Source organism: Camarhynchus parvulus, chromosome 20 (genome assembly GCF_901933205.1).
Source record: "Camarhynchus parvulus chromosome 20, STF_HiC, whole genome shotgun sequence".
NCBI lineage: Eukaryota > Metazoa > Chordata > Aves > Passeriformes > Thraupidae > Camarhynchus > Camarhynchus parvulus.
The window spans coordinates 10391621-10413364 of record NC_044590.1 but is presented as its reverse complement, the minus strand read 5'-3'; the positions used below and the strand labels follow the sequence as shown (position 1 = coordinate 10413364).

At 46.7% G+C, this 21744-nt stretch overlaps 2 protein-coding genes across 2 annotated transcripts in view; both read left to right on the top strand.

Annotated features, from left to right (window-relative positions):
- The window catches only part of PPP1R16B (protein phosphatase 1 regulatory subunit 16B), a 59798-nt gene extending 50488 nt beyond the window's left edge, over nucleotides 1-9310 (top strand). Inside the window, exons 4-11 of the mRNA XM_030963271.1 lie at nucleotides 1560-1705; nucleotides 3243-3346; nucleotides 3624-3748; nucleotides 5505-5630; nucleotides 5972-6047; nucleotides 6427-6556; nucleotides 7298-7466; nucleotides 8023-9310. Of these exons, the coding sequence (XP_030819131.1) occupies nucleotides 1560-1705; nucleotides 3243-3346; nucleotides 3624-3748; nucleotides 5505-5630; nucleotides 5972-6047; nucleotides 6427-6556; nucleotides 7298-7466; nucleotides 8023-8544 (1398 nt within the window). The 3' untranslated portion in view covers nucleotides 8545-9310. The remainder of the gene's footprint in view (nucleotides 1-1559; nucleotides 1706-3242; nucleotides 3347-3623; nucleotides 3749-5504; nucleotides 5631-5971; nucleotides 6048-6426; nucleotides 6557-7297; nucleotides 7467-8022) is intronic.
- Nucleotides 9311-14698: 5388 nt separating this feature from the next.
- Nucleotides 14699-21712, top strand: LOC115912133 (protein FAM83D-B-like). Its single transcript, XM_030963539.1, has 4 exons — nucleotides 14699-15186; nucleotides 17741-17908; nucleotides 18609-18733; nucleotides 19084-21712. Exons 1-4 carry the CDS (start codon nucleotides 14737-14739, stop codon nucleotides 20045-20047), a joined length of 1707 nt encoding a protein of 568 aa, XP_030819399.1. The 5' UTR covers nucleotides 14699-14736; the 3' UTR covers nucleotides 20048-21712.
- Nucleotides 21713-21744: the final 32 nt, after the last annotated feature.

Here is a 21744-nt window from a genome sequence, read left to right as displayed (position 1 = left end):
GATTTAAATAAATGATGCACAAGATGCTTGAAGAATCCGCTGCTGCTCACTGTAGGCTCAGGGACTTCCAAAGTCTATGTGAGAGGGGAGTAGCTGGTAACCAGTGAAATACAGACTTGCTATAGTGGTGTGTAGGTCTGTGGCCTTCCTTGGAGCCCCTGTGCTGTTTCCATAAGGGTTTTTCTATTCTTTCTCAGGCACGTGGGACTGGCCGTGCCTGGCAGCTGCCACCCCCACTGCCTGTAACAACAGTGGCGTGGTTGTCACACGAGCACTCAGGGCTTTCTGGCCAGAGCTCCCTGCTCTGAATGCCCCCATTGACTTGGGATTTTGGATTCATGTGCCAGTTGCCTGCTCTCTTCAAAGCTGCATGAATGTTTGTTTAAAAATGCAAACTGGCTCTTGGAAGGACAAAAGGTCCCACCACCATCACCTCTCCTAGGAGATGTTATCCTGCACTCAGAGAGACACTGACAGCCTCCTTGCTTTCCCAGCCAGGCTCTGAAGCCTGGAGAATCCCACCTTGCCCACTGAGAGGTTGTAAAGGTGCATTTGGGAGTTCTGATGGGAGCTTTGTACCCACTGGAATTAACTGAATCCCTGAGCACAGAGAAGCCCCTCAGTGGGCACATTAGCATTCCTTCCAGCGAATGTGACTTCCTTCCACTTCTGTGATAACTTGGCTGTGTGACAGGCATGACTGTAACCCCACTTCCATGTACAAACAGTGAACAAAATAGAAATACCTGAAAGGTCCTTGTCACTCAGCTGCTGAAATGTTTGTTGTGTGTTGGAATTCAGCCCCATTAACGGCCTGTACTGTGTGCTGAGCTGTGTGGGTCTGCAGCAATGCACAGACCACAAACAGCCTTCTTGCACAAGAATAAATCTTATTTTGATGTCTTTATCACATGCACATTCATGTCTAAAGGTGAACAAGAGGTGGATCAAAGAGCAAATTCCACCTTCACCAAAGGAAGGAGGTTGAGGCCCTTCTGGCCTGCTGGGCTATCCTCTAAATGCAGGAAGGAAACTGGTTTTTTTTCAGGAAGTGAAAAGTGCCCTGCAAAGTGCCCCATAATTCTGGGAATCCAATTTGTGCCTCCCCAGATAACTGTGGTAGGTAGCGTGAGCTCCTGAGAAGACTTTTGCTCATCACATGCCAGTGTGTGGGATTCTCCCTGAGAAAAGGCAATGTCAGCTTGTCAGCTCATCCCTTGGCATGTGGTTCTACTGGTTACATTGAATTTCTGCTATGTTTGCTCTTGAATATGGAAGACCCAGTGAAATAGAAGGTGTGAGCGTGTTTGCTGTTATTCCCTGCTGGTTCTGCCAGAATAGGCCCTGGAAAACACCAGTGACCCTTTGGTCTGCCTTTTTGACCTGCTGGTGCTCAATATGGTGTTTAACCCTGCTGGAGATGCTCCTTGCCAAGCAGTGCAGGATAAAGTAGATCTCCATGTGCAGGTGCCCTTTATTATTTTACAGCTGAGCAGGTATGAACCCTCATGTTCCCAAGGTTTAAAAAACCCAATGTTTCTGCATTTCTTCCTCCCCAGTGCTGCATAGACAACTATGAGGACATAGTGAAGCTCCTCCTCAGCCACGGGGCCAACGTCAACGCCAAGGACAACGAGCTGTGGACTCCACTGCATGCAGCAGCCACCTGTGGCCACATCAACCTGGTGAAGATCCTCATCCAGCAGTAGGTGGCTTTTGGTGTCTGTCCTTTCTGTGGGTCTCATTCTACCCACAGCTTCTGTGGATGGAAACTGAGGCTGTTTAGGACCTTGGGAGGTTGCAGCAGTGGTGGTGGTTCCCTGCTTTCAGGCTGCTCATGGGGGTCCTTCATGCTTGGGGCAGAAGGGAGTGAAGGAATGTCACAGACATCTTTTATGAAAAATCCTTTCCTTAGGGTTTTTCCTCTTGAGAAGCTGAGAGGCCTCAGGAACAAAATGTAAACATTGATTATCTGCTGCTGTGGAATGCAACAGGTGCATCTGTGACTGGTCTCATGTGGTTGTTTCTAATTAACGGCCAATCACAGCCCAGCTGGCTCGGACTTTCTGTCCACGACACAAACCTTTGTTATCATTCTTTTCTTTTCTATTCTTAGCTAGCCTTCTGATGAAATCCTTTCTTCTATTCTTTTAGTATAGTTTTAATATAATATAATATATATCATAAAATAATAAATCAGCCTTCTGAAACATGGAGTCAGATCCTTGTCTCTTCCCTCATCCTGGGACCCATGTGAACACGGTCACAAAGGAGGAAGAGCAGAAAGGCTCAGGAGACAATAAAACCCTAGATGACTAGGCTCAGTTTTGTGAAGCTTCTGGAGACTGGGCCAAAATGTGCCCCTTTTTGCCTGTATTCTGGTGTGTGTGTGTGCCTGTGGAACTGTGGTCACTGTGGGGGTAGAAACAGGAGCAGCCAGCAGGATCCACCGTCAAGCTCCTAAACAGCACTTCAGATCCAGTCAAGCAGCCATTGGTGTAGGAGGGCAGCAGTGTTCTTGTGTCACTCAGGCACCTGGGTGAACTTTGTGACCTCTCTCACTGGGTTTTAATTAGTGATCACTAAACTTCCTGCAATATTTAATCCCCAGTGGTGACACAGGGTGCTTGACCAAGTCCCTAAAGCTCAAGTCTTGCCAGCAAGGAGAAGGAAACCAGGTGTGTTTTGGGCTGTTTCATCAGCACCTGTGGTGAATCCTGCCTGGAGCAGATAGTTGTGCCTGTGTGTGGAGCCCTTTCCCAGTGTGCTGGTGCTTTGGGAGTGTTAACCTGCTGTCCTGCACAGCTGTGCCTGCTGCTTCTTCCCGGGGAGGGAGACTTCTCCCTGTGGTGCTGTCATCTGGGACATAAGCATTGAAAATTTGGCTCTTCTTTGACTGTATAATGAAGGAGAGAAGAGGATGCAGTCAAGCATCCCTTGGAGGATGTTCCCTCTTGGGTTAGGAAATTTTTGGAGGTTATAAAAATGCAGCAGATGTGGAACACAGGGCATTACTGACTCAGGAAGGATGTGTAGTGTGCTGCCTTTCATCCAGTTCTGGAATTAATCTTCTCCACTTATAGCTCCACAGCTTTGCTTCAAATCTTTCTTATCTCATTCATACCTTGGTGGCATTTGGGCAAGTATCAAATCCCAGTTAGTTTTTCCTAAGCATTTATCCCAGAGTTTGGCACTGTCTGCTCTGAGGTCCTTGCTGGTGTAACTCAGTTTTCCCCTTGCAGTGGAGCAGACCTGTTGGCAGTCAATGCAGATGGCAACATGCCATATGACCTCTGTGAGGATGAGCCAACCCTGGATGTCATTGAGACTTGCATGGCCTATCAAGGTAAGGAGACTGAGTTTATGTAAAATACAGAAATGGGTCAATGTGGTACTAAAAATTACCCTGTTTCTCAGCTCTTGATTGGCCTCTGGAGAAAAGCAGAGAGCTGCTCTTGGCATAATTTTTTGGGACCTGACTTTGGTTATTTTGATTCCTAAAGACCATGAGGGTGAAGGATGTGGGGTCATATCAACCAGGATCCTAAATCTTATTTTACTCAACCAGTGGAGAATTTTACTCAACCTTTCCAACTGTCCTTTTTAAACTGGAATTTTAACAGGGATTACCCAGGAAAGGATCAATGAGATGCGAGCTGCTCCAGAGCAGGTCATGATCTGTGACATTCATGACATACTTGCCACTGGCCAAGACCTGAACAGGACTGATGCCCAAGGTGCTACGCTGGTGAGTGAAACTGCAGCGACTTCAGTTTTGCTTTCCTTCAGCCCAGAGGCTGTGAAACCTGCGCTGGAGCAGGAGTTACACAAAATCAACAGGTGCAAGTCACTGAGAGGAGAAGTCCCACACAACATAACACATCTGCTGACCTGCAGGGACCTGGGCCTGGAAGGCGTCCCAGTAACCTCTTGCTTCTCATGGGCTGATTGGAGTCCTGTGGAGGAGATGTGAGAGCCCTTTGGTTTTCCCAGGAGCAGGATCCAGTGCTGCTGGAGACTTCCTGCCTCCTTTCTGCTTTGTGTGGCTCTGGCTCACACAGAGTTTCACTGTTTGTTCCCCCTGGTGGCACCTGGCCCTGGGCAGAGGTGGGCACCCAGGACAAGTGTACAGCACAAAGCAGCTGGCATCTGATTTGTCTGCACAGGGACTGGGAAGGCTGAACAATCCCAGCTCTTTTTACCCCACAAATGTGTCTACTAAATTGTGTCTTAGAGCAGTCCCAGCTTAGGGAAAGTTCAGTAATGAGGTCATATGTGCTGGGAATTTCATACAACCAAGGTTATTTAATGCTGGGGTCCAGGCATAACTGATATACAGGCACTTGGTTTCGTGTGTTTGAGGGCCAGGACACAGCAGTGCATTCCAGTTTCTTAATCTAAATGTCACCTTCAGCATATACCAGAAGTGTAAGGGAAGGGCAGGCTCCCCCGAAGGTAAGCTTGGATGATTGAAGTCTTTATTGCAGTTTATTTTTTAACACATTTTTCCTTTAACAAGGATTATATACATACATTTAACCAGACCTCTGGGCTCCCCCTTTTGTATCACCCCCAACTGATTCCTTATTAATTTATGTGGCCTCTAGAAAGTGGCATAAAATTTTTGTAGAAATTAATCGAGTTGCCAGAAAGCATCAGGATTTATTTCCAGATGAAGTTTTAACTCTGTGTGGTGGCATCCTCATGAATTTTTTTTGAAAAGAAGCTTTGATTCTCTCATTTAGCACAGCTGAAGTAGGAGGAGCTCTGAGTGGAGTTAATCCCTTCAGAGCAGTGCATGGGTCAATGTTTTGCTCAGAGATGCAACAGCAGACTGCAATTAAGAAAATCCTCAGAGACATGAAGCTGGGGAACTGAAAGAGACCATTATTGATTGTCTCCAAAGTGGTGGCTGTAGTTGGAAGCCAATATCTGAAAATTCATCCTCCTTTAACCTAAAGTAGCCAAGGTTTAAAATGTTTTTGACTTTCAAATGGTGAAAATAATTATAGTGTGATTGGAAGTGCAATTGCACAGAGAGAGGCCTGACTAAAGCAGGCTGTAAATTTGATTCAAAAAAATCACATCTACAGCACTTCAGTGGGGAAGAGGAGATGTTCTTCTGGCATGAGGAATGCAGAACTTAGAGTGGATGATGTTCTGCATTGCAGGCTCGTGTTTTGATGGTGCTTTCCCTACAGATTGGAAAGCACTTAAAAGCCCCTGATTTAAAATGTGAATACATTATTTTTCTCATCCATATATCTAAGTTATTCTGAGAACTGTTATGCAATTTCCTCTCCAAACAGAATTACATGCAGGCAATACTGAGCTTTAATAACAGGAACAACCTGCTTTTGACCTGGTGCCATCTGCCCAGTGTGAAATGTGCTGCCTGTCCAGCTTTAGGCTCAAACATTATCCAAGAAAATCCGCTGAAACTCGGTGTATAAAACCATTTGTGGTCCTTGCAGGCAGCTCATGCTCTGTTCCTTATCTCCTAGCTGCATATAGCTGCAGCCAATGGTTATCTGCATGCAGCTGAAGTGCTTCTTGACCAGGGGGCAAGCCTGGATGTAAAGGACTGGGATGGCTGGGAACCTCTGCATGCTGCTGCTTTCTGGGGACAGGTAAGGGTTTTGCTGTCATGTGTGAGGGTGGCATTTCTTCCTGCCTGGACAAACTGTGGATACTCTGCAAATGGAATAAATCTCAACTGGGGCTGGGCTCTCTGGACAGCGTCAGAGGAGATCCCAAGGGCTCCAAAAAGAACTGGTTGCTGAGAAATTTCAGGCAGAGCATGCCAGTGCAAGTGGATGGTGGGAACAGTGTTTAACATCACACACATACCAGAGTTATTTGAGGCAAGTTGAACCTGCCTCTCATCTTATTCCAACCTTTCAGCTTTAGGGAGGAAAGCCTAAATTGCCTAAAATGACTCTATCAATGTGGCTTTCTTTCCATTCTTCAGATGCAGATGGCTGAATTGCTCGTGTCCCATGGGGCTAGTTTGAGTGCCAGGACATCTTTGGATGAGATGCCAATAGGTGAGTTTATGAAGCTTAAAGAAATAAATGTTTAAGAAATGGCTAGAGTCCTCACATGGTGCTTTCAGAAGCGTTAACCTAATGTTTTAGGTATCCTTTTAGAATCAAAGTTAAAAGTTTCTGTAACTGGGACTGAAGTTTTGAAGCACCACTTTACTACAGAAAATGCTTCTTCCTGCTCATAAAAAGAAGGAAGAAGGCATATCCCAAGCACCAAGTCTTCCTGCTGTGTGTTTCCTCTGTTATCCCTTGTGCTTGGGAGCGTCCCTGCTGTTGTGTGCAGCCCTAAGACCTGAGTGTCTAACTGGGAAGGCACAATTAGTAAAATGGTGTTAATGAGAATATCTGACAAAGAGCTTGGTCTGTATGTGTGCCGTAGATCTGTGTGAAGAGGAGGAATTCAAAGTTCTGCTTCTGGAGCTGAAGCACAAACACGATGTGATCATGAAGTCCCAGATGAGGCACAAATCCTCGCTGAGCCGCAGGACCTCCAGCACGGGCAGCCGGGGGTGAGTTCTGCTCTTCCCTGCAGGTCACCTGGGCCACTGGCCTGGCCACCCAGGTGTGGTTACAGAGCACTCTGAGGTCAGTGAGAACAACCCACCTGTCCTTTCTGAATGAAAGGCAGTAGCTCACTTTGGTTGCTGAAAGCAGAGCTCCTTTGAAGAGTGGTTTTTTCACTAGGAAGAGGTGCTAATTCTTGGGGGGAAATGGTTTTGTGCCGGTGTGGTTTAAGAACTGTCCAGAGCACAGGACCAAATAGTGAGAATTTACCTTGTTAAAACACTGAAACTGGTGTTGGAAATCAGTGCTTCAAGTGGATTAACTTGAGCTTTTTAGTAGTATGTCACATGGCCAAGATGCAGTGCTGAGATACAGTTTGCAGGGGTCTTTGTGAGATGTTTCTAGACACCAAAGCAGTCCTGCACACCACAAAGCTCCCTAAACAGCCCATGGGCCATTTCCTTCTACATTTACTCCACTGCTTGCAGAATAGGTCCATAAGGTGACCTGCATGAGCTCTAAAACAAATTTGCAGTGCCGGTTTAGAGCTCCTTAAAATTCCTCCCACCTTCAGTTTCCACCTCAGTGCCTTTGCTTTGTGTGGGTGCCAGGAAGCTGAATCCACATTCCATTCCAGAGGGGGAGAGGCTGTGAGGAGGAGGAGGAGGAGGTGAGAAGAGCTACAGACTAAGAGGAAATGTCATGTCCTGCTCACAGCTTTGATGCCCCTTGTCCCTGTCCCACAGGAAGGTGGTGAGGAGGGCCAGCCTTTCGGACAGGACAAACCTTTACAGGAAGGAGTGTGAGAAGGAGGCCATGGTGTGGCAGCAGCTGGGGGCAGCAGAAGAAGGAAGAAACTCAGTTCTCATTGGAGAAATTGGGGAGACTCGGTCTGACCAGGAGAATACAGACCCTGTAAGGAATCTCTTCTCTTTCATGGGAGTCACTGAGGAGGGCTGGTGGTGCAGCTTCAGTAGCAGTGGGTGGAAGGTGGCTGAAAAATTTGCAGACCTCACCCACCAGGTGTAAGCAAAAGACCAAATTCTCATTTGGTATAAACTGGGATGTCCCACTCAAGTGGAAAGCCTATTTTGGACGTACAGCTGCATCCATAGTTTTGAGATAAAAGTGAACCAGGATGCTCCAAAAAAATAGTGTCTGTCTTTTATTCTAAAGTTCACAAGCTGTTAAGCACAACAGAATTGTAAACTTGCTTTGCAGTGACTTGTTTTAAATTAAGTTATTCTCATTTTATGAAGATAAGCATGTTATTTTTGTGTGTGTGTGGGGCTCCAGAGTTAAGGTTCCTGTTTGGGAAACAGTTCCTGGTTGGGGTTGACAGCATTAGTGGGGGAATTCAGTGTTTGTCTGGTAGAAAGGCTGAGTGTGAGCAGACTTAGGAGGTTGTTACAGGGATAAGCCCTGCTATGGGGAATGGGGGAAAATGCTCTTTCATGTCTCGTTGTTACAGAACTCAGTGCTGGAGAACTCCTCCCTCCTCCCGGAGCTAGCGAACAAAAGCACCCAGTGTGACACCGAGATCCCTCTCCAGAATGGACTGATGGCATCTGCCAGCCCTTACCAGTACACCTTTTCCAACGGGGACATTTGGAGCATGCACCCTGAGCCCGACAGCAACCCCGGGCACGTTCTGCCCTACAGCAGCCCCGGGCTGCCCGAGGCGCCGCAGCTCTGGGGCACCTACAAGGAGCACAACCACCAAACCCTGTCAGAGCTGAAGAGGCAGCGAGCTGCAGCCAAGCTGCTCCAGCACCCCTTCCTCAGCACCCACTTCAGCACTGGCATGGCAGGAGTTGCTGAGAACGTGGCCGAGGCCAAGTCGCACTTAATGGAATCCAGGACTTCTCCCTACAGCTCCAATGGGAGCTCGGTGTACTACACAGTGTCCAGTGGGGATCCGCCCCTCCTGAAATTCAAAGCTCCCATGGAGGAAATGGAAGAGAAGGTGCATGGGTGCTGCAGGATTTCCTAGTCTGGTCTGTGTCTCACCCCAGAGGACAGGAGACGTGGGTTGGATCTATCACAGTGGCCGGGTTGTTTGCATTTCAAAGGGAGAATTTGGTTATGGACATCCTGACTGTGGCAGCCTTGTTCATCTCAAATTGTACTTTACCCTGCCAATTACCTCCATTGCAGCTGGATGAGTAATGCAGGTGGAGCAAGGCTCTTAGGAGGGATGCACATCAATATGATGTCAAAAGTCTCCTGAGTCTTGCTCCCTGGGGAAGAATGTATGGTGTGCTGCCTCCCTGTCCTTGGGAAGTCATGAGATGCCTTGGAACAAAGAAAGGATCTGAATTCAAATCTTTGTGTCCGAGCCTCTTGCTGTAAGTCACTGAGCAGCTGGAAGGTGACAGTTCAGACCTGTGTTGTCACTCTTGGGGGATGCACATATCCTGGAGGGGAGGTCAGCCCCCACATGAGCTTTGCAAGAGTGCACAGAACTGTTTTCCACACAGCTGGATCCAGCCCTTCCTGGGCTGGAGCAACAAGCAAGCACAGATGCTGCGCTTAGGAAGTTTGCAAGGTGTTACCTCCTTGCGGTGACAGCTCACCATCACAAACTGTGCACTGGCTGGGTCCTGTTCTGCTCTGTCAGCTCGTCACTGCAGACTGCCATCAGGTTTGAAGCAGAACTTTTCCTGGAACAGGCTTCACTCAATAGGCTTTAAAACTGATGTTGCAATAAAGGGGCCCTGGCAATAGAATTTTACTGCAATAAAATACTGACAAAGGTCTATATTGGGATAAGTAATTTAAAAAACTTATTTGTACTATTTAGACTCTTAATTTGTTAAAACTGAAAAGACTTTTGTTGATCTCACTTTCCTATTGATTCTGTTTGTTTACTCTGTATGCTCAACACAGATAGTAGGGGCAATATGCTTTGTGTTCTGATTTTTTTCTGGATTTCCAGAATCACAGGGCTCAGGAGGGATGGGAAGGAAAGGCTTGCCAACACTAACCCAGGAAGGCCATGAAAGCATTTCTAATCCCGTGGATGTGAACGACACTTGCATGAACCCGCAGTCTTTGGCTGAGAAATAACTGTGACCATTGCTGTGTTGTTAGCTGAACGCTGCAGCAGGACAGGAGATGTTTTGTTCTGTTTTCCAGCTCCCTTGCTGAAGCTGTCAGCAGTGGGTAGCAGCTGGCAGAGGAAGGTTTAAATGCCTCTGTGTCTGGGGGAGTTGCCTGACACTTAACAAAGCCTCTGTGCTGTGGAGCAGCTGCAGTGCCAGCACTGTCTTGGTGTAGTTCATGTGAGCTCTGACAGCCCGCCTGGCAGACATTGGCACGGCCTCACCTGGGGGTTTGGCACTGGCTTTGCAGCCAGTCCAGGCTTTGTGCACCTGGGGGAGGTGAGAGGAGAGTGTGGGCAGCTCTGAGGAACTGGCCACACTTCAGTTGTGTCTCAGAAATAACTGTAAATCTCTAACTCCTCTGCACAGAGGGGCTGTCACACACGTAACTGTTTGCCTGCATGAATATGTGTCTTCTTGGGCAGCTTAAGTTCCAAATTCTGAAGACATGAACCTGTTTGGGTCTCTGTAAGCCTCAGTGGATTAAATCCAGCTCGTGTAGTTGTGCTTCAGCCAAGCAAGAGCAAATGCACCTTCCACCCATTTTCCTTTTATCTGGCACCTGTTGGACATCAATATTCCCTTTCACATGTACTCTCCCTCTGTGGGGATCCTCACAGCCTTAACTTTTTTCTAGGCTATAAAAAGTTGACTGAGGCTGCCAGTGACTGTTAAAGTGCTACCCTCTGCCCCCCATCAAATCCCCCCATTTCTGGGGCTGGGCACATTCCCATGCAGGGCTCTGGGCTCCTGGAGACAGCAGAGGTGGCTGTTGTGTGTCACCACCTCTGCCACGCTGTGCAGGTGACACCTTTGGACCTGGGAGGTACCAGGCTGACAATTCAATGGTTTGAATTGTAAGATAGAACTCACTTTCCTCTCCAGTTTTAGGTGCAAACTAGAAAGTGGTAGCAGTTGGTCTGGTTCACTTAAACCCCCAGTTCTGCTAAAGGCAGAGCTTGAAGCATTCAGAGAAGTTGGGCTCCCTCCATTGTTGAAACATAAGCTAATTATAAAACTAGAAAATGCTTCTTGTGCTTGACCTTAATGGATTTTTAAAGTCATTCTCTAGTAGTAAGAGGATGATTTGGTAACTGGAAAGACTTTACTGCATCTGTATGTGGTTAACAGTGGATCTTCTGATTACCTTGAGTAAATTATTCTGGGATAACACCAAGTGTGGCCTGGCTGTTGTTCAGAACTGGGGAGATGATTCTTTCAGGTGCCTCTCTTCTCCCATAGTGGTGAGGTTTGTCTCTCCACGTCCATCCTGATGAGATTTCTGAACTCACTCTAACAAATTTTGGTGCCGCTACCTACTAGGTTGTGTATGGTGCAAAATTTGGGCCCAGATGTTGCCTTCCCTCCCAGCAAAGGAGGAGTAGGGCCCTTTTCCTTCTTTCTCAGAGCAACTTTGTGCTAGCAAGTGTATTGAACCCTGCCTAATTCCAAGGAAATTAAAAGATCACAATGCAATAGTGTAAAGTAGTTTGAGGCTTCTTTTCACTGAGAGCTATTAATACATTAAAACCGCAGGAAACCAGTCCATTTTAGACAAACAGCTTTTTGGCCTCCACTGGTATTGCACATAAGTAAAACTCTGGGAACTCATCATCCTAGCTGTGAAGTCTAGTAGTGTCTGATCAAATGTAAGCCATTCTTAATCAGACAGGAGAGTTATTAATGGCAAGAGGCAGTAATGGATAAATCTTGCAGGATATATTTCACAGCCCTGCCACTGGCTGTGGCTGAAGCTGCACCAGAGTGTGAGCTGGAAGGCTGTTGAAGAATGGCCTGGAATGGATTCATGCTTCTGTGTGGTGGCATTTGGGATATAATGGTCACTGCCTGTGCAGCACTGGCACAGCTGTTGGTTGTAGGTCTGGGATGAGGGATTCTGTAAGGTGGTTAATTAACTTGCTTCTGGTGGACTATTTTGTGGAGAAAAACAGGCTTTTGGGGGAATAAAAAACACACAAATACAGTACATGGGCATTGTAGCAGCCTACCTCTAGGAATAATGCTTTTCACTGTAAAATTCAGCAGTGTTACAACAATAGTGGGGGTTTGATATCTGTGTGTTTTAAAGCCCATCCCAGAGGAGACCTCTAAGGTACAGAGCAGAGGGCACTTGGCTGTTTCATTGGATCTTAATATGCCTGAAAATCTGTAAAACCTAGAAATCATGTTGTGACTGGCATATCTTAGTTTATTAGAGGAGCATTTGAGGTTTTTATGATTTACTGAATGGTTTTAAGATCAATAAATATCTAATTACAGATTCAAGGCCAGATTAGAGTCCCAGTTCAGTTACCAGTGAGCCAAAAGTTGTAGTTGTTTGTAGAGACTGTGCAAAGATCTGAGGATGTGAATGTACTGACAGGTCTGTTGCAGGCAGAGCTGCATGAGAATAACCCTTCCTTCTCCTCACATTTTCCTATGTGCTGAATTTGTACTGTTTCCAGTGGTTGATGAAAGCAGCTTTATTTTCCATGTTGAAAGAAGTTTGTTAGATGGAGGAAAAAGGTGTCTTTCAAAACAGTGTCTCTACTTTAGTGAGCTTAGCACTGAAATGTTAGATAAGGGCTTAAGTCCCATTGCTGGGATCTGTTTGAAATCAGACCTGGATCTGTGTTTCACATACCACATGATGCTATTTCAGCCCACCTAATTTCACTTCTTTGGTGCTCCTGAATCTTGAAACCCTCCCAATTTTGGGAAGAACTGAGTCTAGCTGATGTGATTCTGTGCCATCTTGGAGGTGTGGTTGAAGAGCCACCTGGATGAGGAACTCCTGGTAGGGAAGGAGAAGAGCATGGCAGGGCAATAGCAATAATGACTCAGTGCAATACTCAGTGGAGCCAGTGAATTCTTGAGTTTGTTGAGCAGGATCTTACTTCATGGGGTTGAAATCTCTTAAAAGCTCCCAAATGACATTACAACTTCTGTCTAGTGTTTTTTTTCTTCAGTCTTGGAGCTCTGATTACCCCTATCATCCCTGCTGGAAGTAAAACAGTTACCATGGAAAAGGGAATATCCTGAGAAAGCAATAGCACTGGTCTGCAGTGAGCCATGGGTGAACTGTCTGTCTGCTGGAAGGTTTCTCCCTATACCTGGGTTATTTCTGTGCCTTATATTTGCTAAAGATAACTTGTCTCTGGAAGGTTTGTGGTGACCATAAAGTTCTTGCTGATCTTTAACTTGGAGACTTTTGCCAGGGGATAACAGTCCAGAGCGTGCCAGATTGTGACATTATTCCTTGCTCTTTTGATTTCTCTCATGAGCGCCACTTCTCTCTTCCTAAATACACAGAAAGGAAATGCACAGGAGCTTCATTGTATTTTAACAAATCATATTGACTGCTTTGGTGTGTCAGTTCTCTACAGGCAGAATCCAGAACATGCTTGCAGCAGCAAGGTGTCACCTCTTATACCAGAACACATGTACATTTTTTGTTTTGTTTTGCTGTGCAACAGAACAGTTCTCTCTGGTTGTTCTTCACCTTTATTCTGTTTTTCATGTTGGCCAAACTGCCAATGGACTTCTCAGTTCCCTCACACAATTCAAGTACCACTGGGCTCTCCGGGCAACATCAACGGCACAATTATGACCTAGAACATTTTGCTGTATTTCAACCATGGAAGCTGTAGCAGAGGAGACTCTGCTCGAGATACCTGTTCCCAAAGCTACACCAATGCAATGATCTCCACCCACAGCTGGAGGGGACACACGGGTTTTTAAACAGTGCAGATGCAGCCTTAGCATTGCCACCACCATGTCTTCAGCCTTTAGATTGCAGTGTGAGGTTGCAGGAGTGTGGATAAGCCTGGTACAGGACAGTAAGAGATGATGGCAAGCCTTCTGCAATAACTCGTAATTCCATTGATCAGTAGTAAACCATGTACAGATAAAACTTGATGAAATGTATTTTATGTGAAGAAAAAAAACAATGTAAGAACTGTATATTGTATTAGCAGCTTTGTGTATAAAATGGCATTTTGGCAATCAGAGTCTAATATATTTAAAACTTTTTTAAAAAAAGGATATTTGATATTGTATGGAATTGACTTTATTGCTACTGTAAGTATGAAGATGGTTTCTTAACATGTTGAAGCAATGCATAAAATCTTAAACTTTATGTAAAACTCATGCCAAAAGCATATGTTTGACAGTATTAGCACCTGACTCAGTGTCTTTAATAGAGAGATTGAATTTTTTAATTTAAAAATTATATTAAATTTCTTTTAATAATACGAAAATGCTACTGAGGGTTTTTTTTTGTTTGTTTGGTTGGTTGGTTGCTTTGTTTGTTTGTTTTTAACTGGTTTGAGTTTTGGCACTGTTAAATATCTCTGCCTCTCAACTGTCTACAGCCGGGGGATATCTAGAGGAGGAAATCTAGGCAGTGGGTGGGTGTAACTTTATTTCAAACGCAGAGCTCAGGAAGCGTTTGAACAATACTCTCGGGGCCATGGTGGCACCCTTGGCCGGAAATTGGACTTTGATGAGGCTTGGGGATCCCTTCCAGCACAGAAATATTCCGTGATTCTGTGGAGTGGCTGCATAGGAGCTGGAGACAAACTGGACAGCCAAAGCTGTGGCTGCCTTCCGTGGGAGCCTTCAAGGCTTTAGCTCCAGCATTTGTTAGCACGCATCTCTGCGAGACCAGAGGGGTTGGATTCTGTTCAGGGCAAAAGTTCCGCGATCCCTGCCGGTCCCCGGAAAGGCAGCGGGGCTCGGGCAGGGCTGTCCCCGGCCGGGAGCTCCATTGGAAGGGCAGCGGGGCTCGGGCAGGGTTAGGGTTAGGCAGCAACTCCACGGAAGGGCAGCGGGGCTTGGGGCAGGGCTGTCCCGGCTCCATTGAAGGGCAGCCGGGCTGTCCCCAGCCGCGATCTCCGTTGAAGGGCAGCAGGACTGTCCCCAGCGTCAATCTCCGTCCCGGTCCCGCCCGGCGGAGGCGGTGCCCTCCTGCCGGAGCCAACGGCGGCGCGGGGCGGGGAAGGCTCCTCCTGCGGCGGCCGCGCTGTTTGTATTCAAACTGCACAAAGCGATCCCGGCCGGCTCGGAGTCGCGCTCCGGCCATGGCCAACGCGTCGCAGTGTCTGGAGGAGGGCTCGGGGCGCTGGCCGCCGCCGGCCGGGCCGTACAGCGAGGCGCAGCGGCTGGCGCTGGAGGAGCTGGTGGCGGGCGGCCCCGAGGCGCTGCGCGCTTTCCTGCGGCGGGAGCAGCTGCCGCCCTTCCTGTCGGAGCCCGAGGTGCAGGACATCGCTCGGGCCGCGCTGCCGCCCGCCGCGGGCCCGGAGCCGGCGGCCGAGCCCTCGGCCGGAGCCTCGCTGGACGCCTCGTCGCTCACCTACTTCCCCGAGCGCTCGGACCTGGAGCCGCCCGCGCTGGAGCTGGGCTGGCCGGGCTTCGCCAGCGGCGCCTTCCGCGGGCTGACGCGGGTGGAGGCGCATTTCCAGCCCGGCTGCGGGGACAGCATCTACGGCTGCAAGGAGGCGGTGCGGCGCCAGATCCGCTCCGCCCGGCAGGTCAGTGAGTGAGTGCCCCAGGAGCTCCCTTCCTTTCCCTGCCCTGCCCTGCCCTGCCCTGCCTTGCCCGGGGTCCCTCTCCCCTGGGTCTGCGAGCGCATCAAGAATCGGCACCGCTCCGCGTCGCCATGGGACACCGAGCAAAGCCAAGTGGTTTTAAAACCCTTGTCGAGCAGACGGTTTAAGGAGGACAAGCTCGAAAATACAGAAAAAGTGGCACTCTGCTGCATCTGCACCTCCTTTCCCGGGTGCTCTGGGTGATGCGCCAGGAGCTCCCCGTCCCGCAGCGCTGCTGCCGTGGCCAGCACAGCCGCTGGATCCAGCTGACCCTGCTTTCATTGGGAGCAAAAGATCTCCTATTCCAGATTCCCCACTGATGTTTTCTGCCAGACAGGTGCGCTTGCAGAAACCTCCTAGTGTCCTTTAAAGGGTGTGACACAAAATAAGCCTCTTCTATAAGAGAAAGTTACCTACAGATATAACACCGTGATTGTATTTTCCTTCCTTAGCTCACTGTGACGTACAGAACTGCTTTTGACAGGACTTTCTCCCTACAGGAGTGAACGCTTTTGTTCCGATGCACAGTATGGTTTGAAAACCACGTGGCGTAGGAACTTGTAACTGTTCCCTGTAACTCATTGCATTCCCGGAGTTTATAGCCTGCAACTGTAATCCCAGCCGGGAACCACCCTTATCCTTAGCAGCCATTCCATTGGCTCAGCTAAAATTTAAATGTGTAGCTTCCTTTTTGGGTGGCCAGATGAAGCAACCCCTGTCTCTTTGTGTAACGTGCACGGCACACCCTGAATGAACAAGCGAGCTTAGTCTCTACTCCCCTGCGAGGGCAGGAGCTTAGGGAGTGTGTGAGGATGACATGAACGATGGGCTCCTTGCCAGAAACGGTCCCAGAGGAAGCTCTGTTCTCAAACAATCCCTGGAGGTACGTGAGACCAGTCTGGCAACTCGAGTAAACTCCATAAAGGCATTTATTCCCCTCAAAAGCTGTACTTGTTTGTGATATTGTTCTTGCAACATCCTGTCAAACACCTTTCCTCACTCTGAGCCAAGAGCAAGGCAGGCTGCCCCTGCCCCATTTGTGGCTGTGCCTGATCCAGGGAGCGTTTTTGTGGACATAAATGGGCATTTTTGACACCCTAAGGTTTATTGAATGTCAGATTCCGTATGATACTTCTCAATAATTTCTGAGTTCCTCAAGTTCATGTGAAGACTGGGAAAACTCCAGATGCTGCATAGTTTCTTCTCTAACTAATGCACCCAATGCAGTTCAAGTGACTGCTGTGATCTTGTCCTTGCTATCCTGAATGGATGAGTAGAGAAAAGGGTTTTCTCTCTTTCCTCTAAACATTTTGGGCAAAACTGTATTTCTTTTTCAGGTGCTAATTCTGGGACTAGAACTCACACGTGCTGTGAATTGAGCTGTCATATGAAGTGTTCCCAAGGATTTGGTGTGAATTGTTTTGTTTTCAGGGGTGGTTTTCTTACTTGTCTGGTCTTGTCAAAAGCATCTTATTGGTTTTAATCTTCTTCAACACTTAGACAAGTGATTGGGTGGCAAGAAGCTCAGGACACACACAAGAAGCACCAGCATAAAGTAACTTTATCTAGAAATACCCATGTGCTTATGCATGTTATATGTCAGAACTCAGCCAAACAGAACCAGTCCCTTAGGGAGCAGGACAGAGGTGGGAATGCAGAGCTCAGCCTGTTCCTGTGGGAAAGGTTTCCTGTGAGTACAGGCTGTGCCACACGCAGAGCAGCTGTGTTGCGTGCTTATACACCTTGGGTGTGCTGCAGCAGCCTCCATCTGATAAGGGCAGGTGCCAGGTACCCACAGTGGTTGTATTGTCATTGTTCTTTATGCTGGTTTAATAGAAAAGTGGAAAATTCAGTCATAAAGTTGAATCTTTTATGCCCTGTGTCCCTACACAGAAGTGGTTTGGAAGGGTGAGAACCCAAGCACCAAATCAGTGTGTGACATGGCTCTGAATTAGCTGGAGACGTGGTTCATCCATGTGATATTCCCATTTTAGGATTTGCTTTTTTGAAAGAACTGTTGGGTGAGTGGAGGGATTTCCTGTGAAGGTAAGGGATAGAAACTCAGTAAGACCAGGAAGAGACTGGAAATCAGCTGGAGTTTGTGAGCTCTGACAGCAAGGAGGCCATTCAAGCTAATTCTCCTGTAGCTGCTTGAAACACAGGGACAACAGGTGTGGAGATGGTTTGTCTGGAGTCCAGATTCTGCTGTGATAGCTTCCCCAGTCTGGCCACACTACAGGGGGTTGTGTAGGAAAGGAGGATGTGAAAGTGTACAAAAGCCACAGACAGAGGAAAAACCTCTTCAGGCCTATGCTTTGCATGCTGGGGCACAATGAATTTACAGGAGTGTTGTGGGAATATAGAAATCATTTAGAGCTTTCCAGAGCCTTTGCAGGAGGACAAGGAAATGCATGAGGCCCTGATGATAACAACAGGAGAAAATGGTTGGGGGAGGCAGTGGTCTTGTGTAAAATAAGTGGTGTGGCTTTCCTTGCAGGTGATTGCCCTTGTGATGGATTCCTTCACAGACATTGAGATCTTCAGTGACCTTCAGGATGCCTATAAAAACCGCCAAGTCCCTGTCTACATCCTTCTTGACCAGGACTTTGTACCCCATTTCTTGGAAATGTGCAACAATTTGGGAGTTTGTCCTGAGCAGGAAAGTGTAAGTACTGAATTGAGGTCAGTGTGGTTTGTTTTTATTTTTGTGGTACAGTTTATGCATATCAAAGAAACCTTTCTATAAAGCATCAGACTGCCTTGAAAGGCTAAAGCAACCTGTCTGTTGCCCATATGTAGGAGATACAACCATGGTGTGCACCAGAGCTGTGTGCACTGGGATCCCTGTCCTGAGGATGCAGCAATTTTCAGGGATTTAATTTTGCAATGTTTAAATAGCTTTTATTCTTTGGCTCAAGGAACTGCTTGCTAAGCAAAACAGGAACGTGGGAAGCTAAAGGGTGGTACAGCTCTGGTACCATCTGCTTTCTTTCCTAATACTTTCTTTTAAAAAGGTTTGGATGATGTGAGCCAGGTGATTTGCTTAGCAGCTGTGAATATAAATGGACATGGCTGTGCTATGGCTTGGATAGGCTTATGTTCAGTGCAGTAAGTTTCTCTGGAGAGGGAAAAACACTCCTGCCTTCCTGGGCAGTAATTAATTGGAACTGACTGTTGTCACCTAATCTAACAGCAATTTAGCACTGTGTGACTAAAACCACTCATACACAGACTGTGTAAAAAAGTTCATTTCATTCCTATCTTCCATACTGTGCTTAGCTGCTTTTAAGTAGAATTGCTAATCAAAAGTTTTTGGAAGTTAACTTAAATTTGATGCCACCTTTTTCCTTTCTTTTCTGAACCAGATGATGAGAGTTCGAACTCTTACAGGGAGCACGTACTACATGAGGTCAGGTGCCAAAATTGTTGGGAAAGCCAAGGAGAAGTTCATGTTAATTGATGGCATTAGAGTGGCAACAGGCTCCTACAGGCAAGTATTGGGGTCTGCTGGTGCCCAGTGAAGCTGTAGAAATGGGGATTTGCTGCAAAAGGATGTATTAACTTTGCTCTTTGCCCCGTGTTAATGAGTGCCAATGGCACATGGACTAGCTGAGTCCAAGTGGGGCTGACACCAATCTGAAAACACCTTTGGAAAACTGATTTACTCAACCTGTTGCTAGCAGAGAGCTTGGCCATGGCTAAATAGAGTCCTTCCTGCAGAAATGAATAATCTGTTGACTTCTTACTTTACCTTCATTTTTAAGCTGAGTCTTGCTGTCTGTAGCTGCGCTGTTGAAATGCACTGGAGATTAACTGTAAGTCTTGGTTTGTTTTCAACAGTTTCACATGGTCTGATGGGAAGCTGAACAGCAGCAACTTGCTGGTGTTGTCAGGTCAAGTGGTGGAACACTTTGACCTCCAGTTCAGGATTCTTTATGCCCAGTCACTGCCCATCAGCCCAAAGCGACCGTCCAGCTGCAGGAACAGTGGTATGTTTGATCATCTGCTGACCAGAACAGAATCCTCCAAAGAATATACTGTGGAAGGCAACTTGAGAGCAGAATTTGCCAGACTGTCTAGTACTCCAAAGAAATTGCTGGAAAAAGCAGATCAAACTCCTGCAGCAGAATATACTCCTGCAGGAAAGCTTTGTAACCTGCAGCTTTCTTGCCTGTGTGAAGAGGAGTCGTTCAGCAATCAAGTGGGCACAGTGGAACAGAGAAGTGCATCAACTCAAACTGGCCCGTGGGAAGAGATGGCAGCTGTGGCCAAATGCAATGCAGGCACTCAGGCCAGCGCTGTCACAGCAGACACTAGCACTCAGGCTTCTGTCACGGCCAGAGTGACAGGCACACAGACATCCATTTTGCTGAAGACTGCAGTGACACAGACAAAGGAAGAGGAGGGCACAGAAACACCCCTCCTTCCCAGAAAGTTTTCAAAAGAAGAGTATTTTCTGCCTGCAAAGGCTGTATCCAATTCTAGTCTGCAATCATTGTCTTCCTCATCGTCCCAGTGCTCTCTTGCAAGCTCTACAGGCTCAATATCCTCTCTCCGCTCCTTTGACTATTCCAGTAGTCACAGGGCACAATATTTCCAAAAACTGCACAAAGAGAGGCAGTTCCACTACTCGACGATCAGGTCGAAGCTGAGCCACATGGTGGCCATCCTGTCCCGGCGGGGCCGTGTCCCTGCCACCTACCTGAGCCAGGTCCATGCCGGGGGCAGCCTGAAGCAGAGGCGCGACATCAGCGCCAGCCTGCACAGCCTGCGCCACGCCTCGCTCTATTCCCTCAATAAATGATTGCTGCCCTGACCACACACCACACAAACCCCAGGCTCGAGTTGCCGTCACTTTGTACCTAAAGATCCTTCCACTTCTGTCCGGCACTTTTATTTCTTTGATGCTTTTTTAATACGCCACTCTCCAGCACTTTGTTTTATACTATGCAATGTAAGTGATGAAAAAGAGACATTATATAGTAACAACTTAGAGGTTCCTCTTGTATGTATTAGTGGTGAAGATCATTTTAATTCTGGGTATTTAACCTCAAAGCTGAACTTGTTACTGCTTTCCAGGATTGCTAATGCCTTAGTTTTAATTTATATAAACTTGGAAAAATCTGAGTCACACGGAACTTGCTCAGAGTAGCTATGGAGATCTATCTTATAGCAAGGAATTATATCAAGGAATTCTCAGTCTTCTTTTCCAATATTGGCTTTTATTTCTACTTTATCTTTGACAGGAGAGGAATCAGCTTTTACAAAGAGCCATAAAGCTGATTTTATTCTAACTTCTGTGATATATATGCTACTCTTCCACTAAAGTTGCAAAGAGTGTTGAAACAGTTGCAGGTTATCTTCAACTGTATTATTTTTCCTTTGTTTAAGCCTTCTGAAACAGAATGAGCTAACTAGCCCTCTAGTTGATCATGCTCAGGTGCCTTTGTTTAGAGATATATAAATATATATGTGTGTGTTCTTCCTTTGCAGTGGGCTCCAAGGTGCGACAATCACGGAGGGCATGTGACAAAGCCCCTGTTCAAAAGTAAACTGACAAATGCACTACAGAATGTTATGGGTTATATTAGGTAATGTTAATTTACAAGTAACTGTAGGAATTAAATAAACATTTTTCTCTTTTTAACTTTACTGTCTGAAATACTCTTTCCTGCTCTATAATTTTTCCACTACTAACTCAGTTTGAGGAGCTGAAGTGCCACTAGTTTTTGAAGATACTTCCAATATTCAGTGGACCTGAGGTCTGGTTGCTTTGCAAAGTCTTTATGTGACTGGTTGCAGATTTCTGTGCATGTCTGTGCTTGCTGGGTCTCTTACCTGAGCAGTGTGTGCAGTCTCTCCCTGAGATCTGGCCTGTTTTTCTTTAGACCTGCATCTCAGTCCTTCAGTGACCAACCACACTGAATTCTGCCCAATCAAATCAGAGTCTGGGTTATGTATTTTTTTATTTAGGGGCTCGTACGTCCAGTAGATGGCACATTTCAGCTGCTGGCTTGAATATTGAATGAATGAATGAATGAATAAAAATATCCATAACTCAAAAAGGCTGCAGGTGTTGAGAGTAAGTAACTTTGGCATTTCTGTCTGAAATCTCTAAGGACAACAAGGCTTAGCTACTTTTATTGCTTGGATTTCTAAGCAGCCACTCCTTCACTAAAGGTGGAGGTGGGGAAAAAAATTCTGTCTGCACTTGTTCAAAATGATAAGGTACTTTATTGCTTGATTTGTGGATCTGGAACACTGGCACCAAACCAAGTTGCAGGGAGGGAGCCAAGATTACACCTTCAAAGCCAATATCGAGTTGTATTTTTAAGAGCCCAAGTCCTGCAGTTCTTGAATGTATGTAAAATTACCCTGTTTGTTCTATGTGCTTTTAAACTTTATTATACCGTGCTGCTGTTAAGGTACTCTAACAGGAACAAGAAACAGTTTACAAATAAACTTTTTTTGCCATGGGGCTTTAACTTGATCATCGCTGAG

Bases quoted from the DNA above. Each gene is read 5' to 3' on its own strand.
- LOC115912133 (XM_030963539.1), top strand. From the start codon at position 14,737: ATGGCCAACGCGTCGCAGTGTCTGGAGGAGGGCTCGGGGCGCTGGCCG. The intron at 15,187-17,740 runs GTCAGTGAGTGA...CTTTCCTTGCAG, and splicing joins AGATCCGCTCCGCCCGGCAG to GTGATTGCCCTTGTGATGGA. The intron at 18,734-19,083 runs GCAAGTATTGGG...TGTTTTCAACAG, and splicing joins GTGGCAACAGGCTCCTACAG to TTTCACATGGTCTGATGGGA.